Genomic DNA, 16,228 nt, shown 5'->3' with positions numbered 1-16,228 from the left:
GGCACAGTCCCAGATATCTGATGATGAAGACCCACTTAAGAGCAAGTTTATTCAATCTTCTGACAGAGTGCCACTTTTTACATAAGGTTGTGTGTCTTATTGTTGGCTTCATCCCACAGATTCAGACAGTGCGGTCACCCTATTACATTTGATTAGCAAGTGAAATAGGGTGACTGTAAGCTGCTGTAGCACATGGCAGCTCCTCAGCTGACTGATAATGGCAGGTCTAATAGCCAGCAGTATGTACATGGAGACTATCCAAATATACCCTGGTGCTAATTTGGCTTAGTGAAGTTTAAGTGGGAATTACAGAGAGAACAGCAATGGATGATGTCCGAGGGGAAAAAAAGAGAAAACTACAAGGAAAGAGCTAAAAATAAAAGTTAAATACAAATAATAAAATGGAAAAAGAAGAAGCGGATGGAAAACAACGACAGATGATAATAACTGCCTTTTTAAGTGAACAGTAAATAACATCCCAACACCTCACTGTGAAACAGGGCTTTGTCTTTCCTGCATGTGCCACTGATACATGTGAGGCAGTAGAAAACCAAATTAGCCAGTAATAAAACACAGGAATCCAACCAGAACAGAAACACCTGCCCAGTGTAAAGCAGCTGTGAAAATATGTAAAGAACAGACACACATGCAGAGATTCCTAAATGTATTAGAGACATTTGTCCCCTTCAAATTAAGCTGCCATCCACAAGGAGTAGAATAGCAAACAGGCCAAACCCACACACCTTTCTTTCTAAGCTGAGTGTCCCATTCCAGCTCCAAACAACACTGTTAAAGTACCAAGGGCATGTTATTTAAGGAAGCAGTTAGATAACAGAACAAAAAGCCATAAGTCCATAACAGGTTAAAGGACAACTGATATTTTAATTGATACGCATCTTAAAAGCGAGGGGACATAATTATCGATGTTTACAGCATTACCCTCATGGTTGCTTTACCTTTCACATGGAAATATCTCAGTGCGGTTTGCTACAGAAACTGTTTTGGCTTCTGATCCTCGTTTAAACAAAACCATGAACCTTCCCTAACCTTAACCGGTGTGATTCTGGTGTCTGTACTGCCACTGACAGAGGTCTGGATGTCAACCTTGGGTATTTTGTATATCTGCCATCAAACCCAAGTTACCCAGCCAGTGATTATGCTACTGCTGAAGCATTTCCATGGAAACAATAATGATATTGTAAATTATTTATTTATTTATTAACCTTTATTTAACCAGGAAGATCCCATTGAGATTAAAAACCTCTTTTTCAAGGGAGACCTGGCCAAGATAGGCAGCAGCAGATGTCTCACAGTTACAGAAATTACTCAAACACAGGCAGCAACAACACACATGCAACAATAAGTGAAAGAATACAAATAAAATAAAAATAAAATTCAATAAAATTCAAATAAAATAAAAAGTCAGTTAAAATGACAATCAATCTAATTGAAACAGTTGCATGTTATGGACTTGGCCTCAAGGATTCGTAGTTTAGATTTAAAATCACTTAATGAAATGAATTCAGTCATTTTCCATTCCTTTCTGCAGTTTGTTCCAGGCCGAGGGTGCTAAATGGACAAAAGCTCTTTTACCAAGTTCAGTTCGGGCAAATGGAACAGAAAGCAACAAGTAACCATGCGGACGAAGAGAATACCGACCAGCATGTTTCATTACAAGCAGGGAACATATATAAGAAGGCAGCAACCCAAGTATCGCCTTATATATAAAACTGTATAAATGAGAGTTCCTCCGACTTACCAAAGCAGGCCATCCTACCTGAGAGTATAACTCACAGTGGTGAGTCTGAAATTTACAGTTAGTGATGAACCTCAGACAAGCACGATACACAGAATCAACCATTCGAAGACATTGAGCAGAAGCATTCATATATAGAATATCACCATAATCCAGCACAGGCAAGAATGTTGCAGCAACAAGCCGCTTCTTTGTATTAAAAGAGAAACACAACTTATTTTGAAAATAAAATCTCAGTTTTAACTTCAGGTTTTTCACAAGATTCTCTACATGTGGTTTGAAGGTAAGCGAGTCATCAATTAAGATTCCCAGATATTTATAGGTGTGAACCAACTCTATTTTATTACCTTCAAGAGTGGTTACTGATGGGATTGTTTGGGCTCGTCTCCTTGATTTAGAAAACAACATGAGCTTTGTTTTGTCTGTGTTGAGAACAAGTTTAAGCTGATGTAATGAGTGCTGGACAGCAGAAAAGGCTTTCTGCAAGGAGTCGATGGCTTGGACAAGAGTTGAACCACAGCTGTAAATAACTGTATCATCAGCATAGAAGTGCAAGTTTGCATCTGGCACATGTAGACTAAGATTGTTTACGTAAATGATAAATAGAAGGGGACCTAATACAGAACCCTGTGGCACTCCGCTGTGCACTGTAACAAAGTCAGAACATAGACCGTCAGATTTAATGCACTGAGTCCTGTTACTGAGGTAGTTTGAGAACCATGCCACTGCTCTCTCAGAGAGTCCTGACTGGAAGAGTCTAAGTTTTAAAATACAATGATCAACAGTGTCAAATGCTTTTGACAAATCAATAAAAAGGGATGCACAGTGTTGTTTTTTATCAAGTGCAATATTAATATCATTTACCACTCTAATTGCAGCTGTGATAGTACTGTGATTCTTCCTAAAGCCTGATTGATATTCAGATAAAATGGCATTGATGTGCAAAAACTCCTTTAACTGCTCACACACAAGAGCTTCAAGAACTTTGGCCAGCACAGATAGATTAGATATTGGTCTGTAATTAGTTAACACTGCTGGGTCGCCCCCTTTTAATAGAGGAACAACAAAAGCTGATTTCCATACTGAGGGAATTTTATTCGTATCCAGTGTGAGGTTGAAAAGTGTTGTGAGAGGCTCTGCTACAAAATCAGCTGCCAGTTTCAAGAAGTAAGGATCTAGTAAGTCTGGCCCTGGAGATTTTCTAGGATCTAACAGTTTAAGAGCTTTACAGACCTCCTGCACAGAGAAAGGAACAAAGTTAAATGGCTGACCAGTGTACACCGGAAGGTTTGTGCCAGATTTTACAGAGACTGGGTTCAGAGAGTCAAACAAAGAGCCAGAAGATATAAAGTGCTTGTTAAAACAATTCATAATCTCCTTCCTATCATAAACAGGAACAGAATCCTTAAAAACATAGGTGGGTAGAGCGTGGGAGCTTTTACTCACTGAAAGAGACTTAATGATTTTCCAGAACTTCTGTGGATTATTTAGGTTCTCAGTGGTGACAGACAGATAATATTCTGTTTTAGCTTTCTTAATAGAGGAAGTACATCTGTTTCTTAGTTGTCTGAAAAGAAGCCAATCACTGGGGTAGCCTGTTTTCCTCGCTTTGGCCCAAGCCAGGTTACGCTCATGAATGATATCTGCCAGCTCTTGGGAGAACCAGGGGTTTTCGCGACCTTTTATCCTATATCTTCTTAATGGAGCATGTTTATTCACAATTTGCATAAACCCATCCTTAAAGAATGCCCACGCTAATTCTACATCAGGGATCAATCCTATTTTCTTCCAGTCATAATTTGACAAATCATGATAAAATGCTTGTTCATTAATACATAATACATAAATATAATTTCTAGAAGACAGGTTTGCAAAGGTTTTAATCTAATATTAAAACACTGCACTATGGTTCATAATACTCACAAAAACAATCCAATAATTCAGAATAGTTATAATAATGATGAACAGCAGAACAGTTACAGTTACAGATACAGTTTTCTTCAAGGGAACAAATAGACCCAAATCAAAATGCCCAAACACAGCATGACAGAGCCGCTGGATCCACTCACTAATCCGGTGGTCAGTCTTCCTTTTTCATTTAAAAAACTGAGCTATGCTGCTGTTATGTTAATTTTCAGTATGTGAAAACTTTGCAGTAAATGCTGAAGACTGCAGTCATTTTATCATTTTTGATTTGAATACTTACAAGCTAACCTTCTCACAAAGGCCTTGCTAACATGCTGATGATATAAGGGCTCAGACTTTGGACCACAGACTGTATATCAAAGATGGCTATAGCCACAGTTTCCACTTCTGATGCCAATGTGGAAGTGACTTAAACCTGAATCTCACTAATGGGGAGCAGGGTGCAGTCGAAATAAGAACTGAATGGAATATAAATCCATGTAAAAACAACCTTTTGGCTCCCTTGCTCTATGATCTCAGTAAACAAGTTCCTGTTGGGTTTATAGTTTCAAGTCTTGATGATGATGTTTATTTTATACAGTCTGGTCATATGTAGGATTAATCATTTAGAAAGGCAACTTTCTCATCAAGTCTGGTTATAAAATACTGAGATCCCTGAAGTACTCAGACTGAGGATTTGCAACATGATTTCACTAACCAAAAGCATGATGTCATGGTGTTAGTGGCCATCTTTTATTTACGCTCTATGAGAGATCACCATTATTGTGACTATAAGCACAATATTTAGGGTTTTTTTACTCAGGTATGAATCATCTGCAGGATACCACAAATGTTTGTACAAAATGTCCCTATTTTAGTTATTCTGTTCTCTTCTGCAGGGGGTTGGGGCCTATTCCAGCTAGCAACAAACAAGAGACAGGGGTACACCCTGAACAGGTCCCTAACACAGAGAGACAAAGAGACAAACAACATGTATGGACTGTGGTAAGAAGCCATAGTACTTGGAGAGAACCCACACAGACACAAACTGATGTTTTAAGAAAGGCTAGCCAGCAAACCAAACTAACATGCCGTTGTGTCTCCACCTCAACCATTACCTGACCCTAGAATTAAAGTTAGAGCCTGCACACACAACAACAAACACACTTGATGCAGTAACAGAAATACAAGTACAAACATGGAACTGATGATTATGTCAGTAACAACAGACATTTGACTGTAACTTGTACCAGCCCATATCTGTGTGTTATGAGCTGTCAATGAGCTATGCCAATGACATTTTCCAGTTCTAAATGTCATACACGATAAGATGCGGACTGTATTGAGAAGTGGTGCGACAAAAGTAAATATGTAGAAATATATATCTTTGTTTAAATGAAGTGTAGTATGAACACAGCAGTAGCTTTAAAACACTGAACAAAGCGCTCCAAAGACGCAAACCTCCACACTGACTAGCAGTGTTGTATTAATGCTGTGAGACAGGCAGATGGCGCTGCAGGTCATTCTGTAGTGATAGATGACGCTGCTGCTGAGTGCAGATAATGCTAGGAGAGTGGATGAAGGCCCATTAATCCTTACAGTGTGTGTGTGTGTGTGTGTGTGTGTGTGTGTGTGTGTGTGTGTGTGTGTGTGTGTGTGTGTGTGTGTGTGTGTGTGTGTGTGTGCGTGTGTGTGTGTGTACATGTAAGCCACAGAGATGAAAACAGTGTTTGCTCATATTTGATGTTTATGTGGCGTAATCAAACTAACAACCCGCCCTGCAGAGCTGAATATTGATGTGATGAAGCCCGGGGGTCATTACACATCGTTTTTCCTTATACATCCCTTCATCTTATATTTACTCTCGTTCAGTACAGTCTTCTATATCATTATTTATGGTCTATTTTGCATTGCGTACCTTCTAGATGTTCCGGCTCTTTTAGTTCTTTTATTTGCTTTTAATAAACAAGCCTCTAAAATAATATTTACATGAAACTGTCTTTACTTATTTACTTAGTTATCTTAGTTACTATATTACCCACTCAACCCTTGAATACCCCAAACTCTTATCTGCAGCACCTCAGGTGGTGCCAGATCAGTCAGCACTGATGTTTGTTTATATGGGATCAAACTGGAACAACTTGAAGACCTCAGGAGTGAACAGTTGCCATCGCTGTAGGACCAAGATTTCCACAAACTGTCACTTTATTTTGTGTGCAATATTAGAACACCCTCATATATGAAGAGGGGGATGGATAGACTTAAAAGCAAGTTCTAGGCTAAGTCACAGCAATTATTGTAGGAGCGTGTTCAGATATCAGTTATAATCACGCAATGTTCAGCCGAGAAGAAAAACAATCTGGGCTGGTAAGACTGAGTTCACCCCAGTGTTTTATCAATTTCTTCTTCAAAAGACAAAAAACTTGCGAAATCAAAATATGCAGTGCATGTGTGTCCCATCATCATCAGGGATTCCCTTGTTACTCTTCACAGTGCACAGTGTATTGTTTTAAATGGTCTTTAATGGCTTTCAGACAGATTACATTTGTTGGACTGAAGAAAAAGTTCAGATGTGACAACTTCTAGTGCCTTATTAGCTGCGCACTTGTACGTGCATGAAATGATTAATAACATTACCAAGTAGATAAGCTAGAAGAAAAACGGTAGGTATGAATGTGACTCATGGTGTGTTAAAGCTTCATTTCATCACTGCACTTGTCGTTTGCGTGTTTTTCTAGATGCACGAGAACAGTCTGACTTATTGTGTTCCTCAAGCTCGACTGCACCACCTTCACTGTTCTGCAGTGAAGTCCCAAGGAGGGTGTGTGTGTGTGTGTGTGTGTGTGTGTGTGTGTGTGTGTGTGTGTGTGTGTGTGTGTGTGTGTGTGTGTGTGTGTGGCTCACAGTTGAGGAGGGGGCTGGGGCGGGAGATTCTCAGAAACTGGTTGCCATAGTCACCAAAACTAGTCTTCTTGCCCGCATTACTCCTCCCATCATACATCTGTGTCGCCTTTTCTTTCATCACGCTTCTCATACATCTTTCACTCAGCAGTGTGAAAGACACACGATTGTTGCACCAGTGTTATGGTATTTGCGAGCTCCCCCACCACACACAAAAACTAACAAATGAACTCATGCGCCTAAACAGAGAATAAACTCCCTCATGCTGCAAAAACTTAGAAACAAAAAACTGAAGTATAAATGTGGAGGTTGTTAACACTTTACATCCTGTGGCCTCCACTGTGTGTGTGTGAGAGAAAGAATGCTCGTCTTTCTCTCGTGTACGAGGGGTTAATCCAACCATCCAGTAGAGATATTTTTGATGGATGTCCAAATGCAGCAGAGCTTAACCCTCATCTCTGACTGAATGCATCATCCTCTGCTTTGTGAACACGCACGCACGCACGCACGCACGCACGCACGCACACACACACACACACACACACACACACACACACAACAGATGTACCACTCTCATCACCTTTAAGCACTGGTGAGGGTTTGTCAAAACGGAGGGGGGAGTTCGGGGCTGAATGAAAGGAAGGGGAGGACGGAAGGCGGGAGGCAAGGAGAGAGGGAACGACGGTAGAGAGGGGTGGGACGAGCATCATGAGCTTCCACCCGACGGGCTGGAAGCTCTGTGGAGCAACAGATAGCAGAGCGGGAGGCAAAAGAAGAAGGGAGAAGTCTGCTCTCTCTCTCTTAACCCCTCCATCTCTACAACATCTCTCCTTCTCTCCTCCTCCTCCCATCTGACGCAGGGAGCCCCAAGTTTGAGGTTTTTCCTCTCTCCTCCTTCTTGCTGCGCACACTGCGTTTTCTTTGCACTGGTGATTGTAAAGCACGAGAAACGAAGACTGAGCGCGACGGCACGCTAGAGACACCTTACGGGAAACAGAAATGCGGGGATTGCTCCCCTCGTCTGTTTTATCCTTGCACCACCACCGAGGACTCGCAGGTTCAACTACATCTTCGTGTTGACACGAGCTCAGGCGTGCATGGTTCCGTGCGGCGCACAGATGGAGCTGTGCGCTCCGAGTGTGAGTGAGAGCTCAGCAGCGCGTGTGGCAGCGTTGTTACCGGATACCTGCTGCTGCAGTGCCTCCCAAATGTGAAGATGAAAAGTTCAAAACAACATGTGACGGGTTATCACTTCAAAGGAAATCCAAAAGGGGCAAAGCGTGCTTTAGCTGAGTGACCCCTTCAGTTACTTCCCCCCTTTTTTTCTTCATCAGCGTGCGTCCAGGATGGATCCCGTCTGGCTTCTCCTCCTGCTGCCATCCGTCCTCAGAGCGCAGGTGGCTTCAGATTTCCCATCAGGCGTCACAGTGGAGACGACCAACAGCACTGAGTCATTGACAAACAATACAAGAACTTCAGAAAACTCCACCAGCCCCTCCACTTCCTCCACTGCTGCAGAGCCTTCGGGGTTTTCCACTTCAGAAGCTCCCACCGAAATAGAGGATGACTGGTCACCGGCAGAGACATTTCTGTACACCGGAGACCCCTCGACTCTGGTAGTGGGCCGTTGTTCACGGGCGTATAGCACCCGTGGGCAGATGGGACCCCTGCCCCTCAGCTTCACCGCCCCCCTCAGGCCAGCTATGGATGCACTAGCCAACACTGCCAACTTTCTTAACATGATCTTCCAAGCTAGTGACCTGCATGAGAGCACGGTGCAAGAGGATATGGAGTGGTACCATGCCCTGGTCCGTGCCCTTCTAGAAGCTGATGTGCTCATCCGGCGGGCCCTGTTTACGTTTGATGCTGACCCAACTGCCCACGTGCCGCAGCTAGTGCTCCATGCAACTCGCAGCCCAATGGCTAAGGTGCAGACAATCATCCTCCAGGACTTATCCAAGGCATGGGAGAGCCTGCACCCACCTGCCCCTGCCCCTGATGACAGCTGGTTCAGAAAACTGAAATTCCCAGAGTCCAGCCAGCCAATCACAACCCTGTCCAAACGAGTGCTCCTCAATGACCTCAATACCTTGGACACACCTAAGTGGGGGCAGGGTGACAGCTATGTGACCAATCGCAGTGGGGTACGCTGGGATAGTGCTCCTTTTCTGGACTGTATGGATGAACGCTTTGTGCCTGGCTGGATGCTCACACTCTCCACCTCCTTCTTTGGTCTCAAGCCTGACCTGACACCAGAATTCAGGTTAGGGCCTGCACACATACAAACAAACAAACACGCACAAACCAAGCAATAACAGTCACATAAATACAGGCACACACATAGAAGTGACACCTCTGATGATGTCAGTAATTATAGAAATTTGGTTGGTTCACTTTAAATGTTTGGTTTGGGAATGTACATTCAGTTTCCTAGTAACCGTCTTAGTAATGATGTGAATCCATTGATCTGTGTGATGAGCTGTCAATCAGTGGTGCCAATGACATCTTCCAGTCATAAAATGCTATTATACGTTTTGTATTATGAACAGAGAAATTTGCATCCACATTGGGAGCACTTTTTTCAGTCCTTTGAATACTCTTAGTAATGTGAGGGTCTTAAAGAAAAACATTTAAGTCATAATTTTTTATGCAAAATCATGCCTAATGAGACCATTAACGATCTTGTTGCATTTAAACACCTGTTGTATCGATTGGTCACTGTGAGCAGAGTAGTTTAAACAAAACTCCAAGTCCATTTTACCCGCTGAAAATGACAGAAGCTAGCACTCTGAAATGAATTTACAATAACACTCGTGTTTGAATGTGTTTGAAGAGTTTAATTAAATATAACATTTGAAATAGAATGTCTTGCATGGTCAGGCAAAATGTGCAGTAGCAATTTAATTCAGTTTAACTGGACAAAACACAGACTAGAGAGAAGTCAAAAGTTATTGACCTGGAACAGTGGGATATAAACACATGGGGAGTAAAAAAGAGGGGAATGCAAGAGTGGTACATCATGGGAAGTCCCCCAGCAGCCGTAGGCTATTGCAGCATAATTAAGGCATGGCTCAGGGTTACCTGAACCAACCCTAACTGTAAACTTTACTAAAAAAAAAAGTAACTTTAAAGGCTAATATTCAAAGTGTCTGTCTCCTGAGAGAAACTGGAAGCTGGTTCCACAGCTTTGCCATGTTATCTTCTCTGCCTTATATTCTACTTTTAGAAAGTCTAGGAACCACAAGTAAGCCTGCGGTCTGAGAGGGAAGTGCTCCATTGAAATAATATGGCACAGTGAGGTCTTTGGGATATGAAGATGTATGCGGAAAAAGAAGAGACTTATTCTAAGTCTGACCTCATGTGGAGCCACTGTTGTTTCTTTGTTTTGTCACACATCTGTGACCCACTCCCCCACTGTCTGTGTGTTCGGCTTTAGAGGTGTGATCCGTGTGGATGTCAACATTCAGGACATTGACTTGGACCAGTGTGCAACAGGGGAAGGCTGGTTTGCTGATACTCACCAGTGCAACCGCACCACCATGGAGGTAAACACAGTGTAGACCAGGGACTGAAACTACCTTTGAGATAGCGACAGAAAGTCAAGATTTTTTGTTTTTGTTGCTTTTAGTACACACAACCAAATTGCCATGAAAAATGGCACCATTATTAAAGATTTTGTTGTGAAGATCCCTGAGATTTCATCTGGCACTATTAGCATCTATCTCAATATACATGACTGACAGATAACTGAGCAAAACTGGATGAAACTCCATGGCTTTGGTGATGTCATTCCTTTTTCATTTTTTTGGTCAAGGTTAAATTTCAAGGACATTAATATGGGAACATAAGGAACATTGGATAGATTGAATTGTTTTCGATAGAACTGTAATTGCTGTACATACTTTTTAAAACCATGGTACCTGCAAACCTACAGTACATTATGACTTAAAAGGAACTGCTAGCATGCTAGCCAATAAATATATATGGTGACAATGTTAAACTTTCTCGAACATCTCTAAGTCAGCACGTGAGTATTTTTATTAGGAACATTTTAGCACATTGCCTATTATACTACATACTGTAAGCAATATTATTCCAGTATGATCTTAACATCTGGACCACAAGGCAAGAACAAGTGTTGTTTATTGTTCATGAATCTAAAAGTGTCTGCCACTTCTACTGCCATAGTAGGGTAGTCAGTGTTTCATCATTAATCATAGTCTTACACAAAATATTAATTTTAAATGTCACATGGGATCAGACGGAGTTTTTTTCTGGAGTTTTGAGATTATACGTATATTCATTGGTTTAAACATCCTTTCGCGTGCTAATTGTCTCCTTTCTCTTTTGAGGATGAAGCCTGAAATATTTACTAGATCATTCAAAGTAAGGAGAAAGAAAGGACTGTGAGAGGGGGAACTAGGTGATGCTACATTGTACATACTGTACAGTACCTGCACTACACCAGAGTACCAACAATAGTAACAGGACATTAGAAGAAGCCTCTCAGCCTTTATACTGCCTCATGTGGTTGAATTTTGAAAAAAAGATATCAAGATCACGTGTGCATCCACTGCTTGATTTCTTTTTAGAGATTTCTTTTTAATGTGAGGCAAACAGCTTGGTGTTTGAAAGGGAAAATTTAGAAATTGAAAGAGGGGAAGATATGTCCTGACATAGCCTGGTGTTGATCTCCGAATCACCTCCCACATCTCACATTTGTTCAGTGATTTGGTTACAGCAGAGCTTTTATTTCGCTTCCCGACAGCTGTTTCTGCATGTTTGAGTAACAATTACTCAAACAGTTACTTAAAATGATAAAGACTGATAAGAACAATTTTTCTGAGGTTGTATTGTAAAATAAAGAAATAAGTAAAATACATTTTATTTATTCTTATTTCCTGTGTTGTATGCTTTTAAACATGACTAAAGTTTAGAAGACTGAGGTTGGCATATGTAAAAGTTGCCATGGTCCTGAGTCTGCCGACTCAGTCTTTTGTGTTTCTTTATGCTTTTGTTTATTCTGAGTATGTATTCTGTTATGATTTGCCATTTGTTAGGTTTCTGTTCTGTGCCTGCCCTGGTCCCACTGTGTTCTGTCTGTCTATGGTGTCACACTGTCTGTTTGTGAATCTGTCTGTTTAGTTCAGTGTCTTGTCTGGTTCTCTGTGTCTGAGTTTCCTGTTTTATTCTGAAAGTCTCTGTCTCATGTGAGTGTGTTCAGTTTACGTTTCCCCTGTCCCGTCAGCTCTGATTTCTCCCAGCTGTGTTGCCCTCCTGTCTCTCATCCCCTGATTACTGCTGTGTGTATTTAAGCCCTGCGTGTTCTCCTGCCTGTTGCTGGTTCATCTGTATTTCACGGTGTCCTGTTCGCTCTCTGCGTCTCTCTGCGTCTCTCTGCGTCTCTCTGCGTCTCTCTGCGTCTCTCTGCGTCTCTCTGCGTCTCTCTGCGTCTCTCTGCGTCTCTCTGCGTCTCTCTGCGTCTCTCTGCGTCTCTCTGCGTCTCTCTGCGTCTCTCTGCGTCTCTCTGCGTCTCTCTGCGTCTCTCTGCGTCTCTCTGCGTCTCTCTGCGTCTCTCTGCGTCTCTCTGCGTCTCTCTGCGTCTCTCTGCGTCTCTCTGCGTCTCTGGTTTGTTATTTACTTTTCCCAGTTTAGTTTTCTTTAGTCTTGGCAGCCGGGGATCAGTCCACCACTGGGAGGAGGCCCCGGGGCAGACCCCCGGATAAGCTGGAGGAGGTGGCTGGGGAGAGGGAGGTCTGGGCTTCTCTGCTTAGGCTGCTGCCCCCGCGACCCGGCCTCTGATAAAGCGGATGTAGATGGATGGATGGATAGTTTTCTTTAGTTTTGTCATCCCTCATTGCCTGTTTTGCCGCTACGCCACTTTGTAAATAAACATCACTAGCACTATCATCAACTGCCTGCATTTTGGGTCCTTTCTCCCTCCAACACCACACGGCTCGCCTCAGCAGCCGTGACAAAAGTAATCTCTGTGAGTCAAAAGCTCTGACTTCAGACAGCTGTTGGAGAGTTTTGTCTAATTTTGGGACTCGCCTTCTGAGCGAAAGCAAAACTAACAGACATAAAATAATTTCCTAAAGAGTTATTATTAGCTGAAAACCTGGCATGTCTTGGTGTGACTTGGTGTGCAGTGTGTCCTTTGAGGAAACTGAACAAGTGGAGGGAAAAAAAGTGGCAACTATCTACAGCAGGTAAACCGTGTCTGAAAGTCGTGTCCTAGGAAAAAATCCAACAAAGACCTGACACAGGATCTCAGGACGCAGGGCTGAGAAAAGGTCTAACAGCATGAGTCTACTGCCATCTGTAAAACACAGTGGAGGCTCTATCATGGTTTGGGTGTGTATTTCAGCCAATGGTGTTCTTGTCAAAACTGTTGTGTGTGTGTCATGACATGGCTGGTTACCTGCCTTCTGGCTCCCACACACCTGGCGTCAATCACACACCTGCTCCTGATGACCTTGTTTGGTTGCTTCATAAAGATGCAACAGAGACTCAGTCTTCACTGGGTCATGGCTAGAGAAACAGTGCAGCATGTCTCCTAGCCTTGCTGTTGCCTGCCTGCGAATTAGATTCTTACCTTCCTGTTTTTGTGCCCAGGATTACCTTTCAAGATGTGAAGTAGTGAGCTGGTTCTTGTGTGGCTTTGGGAGAAGATTGGATAGTGTTAGGACTTTGAGGAAACGTTTGAGGAGACTGGACTGTTACTACTGTTCACTACCTTTCGGTTGTTTAAGAGTCACTGTAAAGAAATGAGCTGACGTTCACTTGGAGCCCTGCGTTTGAATCCTTCTTCTACTTACGTCTCCTTGACAGAACGATCCAACCTAGAGGAAGCAGCCAGATTCAGCTTGGTCAGGCCCAGCTGTATCCACAGACGCGAAGAAAATGTTTTGTGGCTGGTGTCTGTCTGTATTGTGGTAACAAAAGCGCCTTTGCAGCAACTTCTCTGGTGCGGCCGAAAGGCTGTGTCTGGCACGGTGTAGATTCTGACATCTTTCTGATAACTCCTTCCTACTCCGGCTCATGGTTCTGGGTAAAATCACCATCGATTCCCAAATTTAGTCACTCAAAGCTTTTATTAATTACAGAGTGGGATAAAATTTAGACCTCCTACCCGGAGCACCTTTGCCCACCAGCCACTTACATAGTCTGTCTAAACCCCAACAAGAAGCCATGGAGAAATGTACCACAGTGTCTTGCTGCTGGTATTATCCTTCCATCGTCATCTCCCCTTAGTGCTGGGTTTTTCTTCATCAAGAAAAAGGATGAAACACTTCGCCTCTGCATAGATTTCCACAGCATGAACAAGATTACAGAAAAAAAAACCTTACCACTCCTCACCTCAGCATTTGGACTCTTTCAAGGCGGCACTATCATCACAAAACTGTAGTCTTCCAACTCTTTTCATCTGGTGAGAATGAGAAAAAGACACAAGTGGAAAATAGTGTTTAGTATGCATCCTGGCCACTTTGAGTATCTGGTTTGACAAATGCTCCAGCTGTGTTTCTTGTCCTGGTTAATAATGTCCTAAGGGACTTCATTAATCATTTTGTGTTTGTGTACCTTGATGATATACTGATTTTCCCAAAGCCCCTGCAGGAGCATGAGAAACATGTCTGTCTGGTCATCCAAAGCGTCTGTGTAAAGGGAGGAAAATGTGTCTCATGCTGACTGTGTCTTTCTTGGGCTTCACTGTTGAGAGAGGGCAAATGAAGGCTGACCTAGTGAATGTTAAGGCCGTGGTAGACTGATCAAGGCTAACTGCTCTCACCTCTCCGAGGCACATGTTTCAGTGGAGTTCTGCAGCCCGAGCCACATTCGACAAGCTGAAGCAGCTCTTCACCCACAGCAGTTGTTCTTGAACAACCCAATCTGAGTGAACAGTTCATTGTGGAAGTGGACATCTCAGATTCTGGAGTTGTTCTCTCGCAGCAGGATTTGGGTAAGATGCATCCATGTGCCTTTTTCTCTCATTGTGTCATCAGTGTTAGTGACCGGGAGCTGCTGGCCATAAAGTTGGCATTGGAGAAGTTTTCCTATCTGCAAACCGCAAAATAAATAGATTCCCGTCAAGCGAGGTGGAGTCATGAACTGAAATTCGCACGGAGGCGGGACCCAGAAACAGACACTGGGGTAATGCAGTAGCCGGAGGAAGTGGGAACAGCTTATGGGAGAGGCTGTTCTAAAACACCGCAATTGGACCCACGGTAGTACGCAGGGCCAGGGAAATGGGAAATGGCAACGAAGGAAGTGAGCCTTGAATCCAGAACAGGATGGTACGGAGACTAAACAACATGAGTAGCCGGTTGCGCTGGTTTAAACAGTCCCTTGTGGTTAACAGTGAAATAAGGCTCAGGTGTGAGACAGGCAGCTCCGCCCAAGAGAGTAGCCAGTGCACCATCCTGATGACAACTCCCCACAGCTGCTCCCACGGACCATGATAGGTGGGCTTTGGCAGAGGATTGGATTCTGTGTGGATTTTGAGGAAACCCTCAAGAGCCTGTACTGTTCCTACTATTTTGACCTTTCTGAACTGGTATTTAAGAGTCATTGTAAATAAATGCACTGGCGTTCACTTGGGGTTGGCGTTTGAGTCACTTCTACTTACATCTCCTTGACATCTAATGTACAAATATGGAATAAAGGCGGCCATACCACCTTCCTTCCATTAACATTTGTATGTTAATGTAACTCGTACCAATTTCCCATTTTCCTTGCAAAATATATAGAGATGAGGGATATCTCAAGACATATACACACTATTGTGTATCTTCTCCCATATACAGTAGGATCTAGTGTTGCAGTTCCACATAATAATGTTGTGATCTTAAGCTCTCAGCTCTTATTCCAGTATCGATGATTGTTCCAGTACATGTTCAATAACAAAGACATCTAAAGGTGAGTTGGGGTACATCTTACATAAACAAAACAATGAAACAAAGATGTTCTGATAAAGAATGCCCCACTTCTCATTACTGAATTTAAGCTCTAGGTGTTTTTGCCATGTAGTTTTAAGTGGGACCAAAGACAACATATAATGGGCTAACAGGCAACTACAATGGAATAGAAACATTTGAAACTGGAGCGCAGACTATGATCTTAGATGCAGTGATCATTTTTATCTGCCGAGTAGCTTTTCATCAGCAGATAGGGCTTCTCTGCTGTCTTCTTAGATGTTGACGTTTTTCTGCTGAGGTTATTTTTCTAGTTACTGTTTCTATTGTAAAGAACACACTCTGAGCCGCGACCTAAAGCTAATATGGAAAACATGTCTGTTTATATTCTTTTTAGTTACATCTTGCATGCACACTCTAAAACGTTTGTGATCTCCAAAAGGTGTAAGCCCTGAGTGGTGGAGCTCGTTACTTCATTTTGGCCTCTTAAACTGTTCTACCTGCTGCACCCCACCCGTCCAACGTTGGTTTCTCTTTTCTCTGTCAGGCTGTCTTTGCAGACCCATCCGCTACCTCTCATCTCAGCCATCTATTTAAAGATGGCTGTTCAGGGTGGCAGGCTGCAGGATGATCTGATGGATTATTGAAATAATCCAGCCCGCTGACATACTTCCCTTTTATGCACTACACTCACAGAGGTCTGAAACACAAGAGCAGAGCACTCTAAAAAAAATCCCCAAATCCACATGGCACC

At 42.8% G+C, this 16,228-nt stretch overlaps 1 protein-coding gene across 1 annotated transcript in view; it reads left to right on the top strand.

Annotated features, from left to right (window-relative positions):
• Nucleotides 1–7,170: 7,170 nt before the first annotated feature.
• gpr179 (G protein-coupled receptor 179) overlaps nt 7,171–16,228 on the top strand; it is a 29,555-nt gene continuing 20,497 nt past the window's right edge. Inside the window, exons 1-2 of the mRNA XM_026172083.1 lie at nt 7,171–8,825; nt 9,999–10,107. Of these exons, the coding sequence (XP_026027868.1) occupies nt 7,909–8,825; nt 9,999–10,107 (1,026 nt within the window). The 5' untranslated portion in view covers nt 7,171–7,908. The remainder of the gene's footprint in view (nt 8,826–9,998; nt 10,108–16,228) is intronic.

Source organism: Astatotilapia calliptera, chromosome 6 (assembly GCF_900246225.1).
Source record: "Astatotilapia calliptera chromosome 6, fAstCal1.2, whole genome shotgun sequence".
Lineage (NCBI taxonomy): Eukaryota > Metazoa > Chordata > Actinopteri > Cichliformes > Cichlidae > Astatotilapia > Astatotilapia calliptera.
The sequence above is the reverse complement of the archived record's forward strand: the minus strand, read 5'-3'. Positions and strand labels throughout refer to the sequence as shown.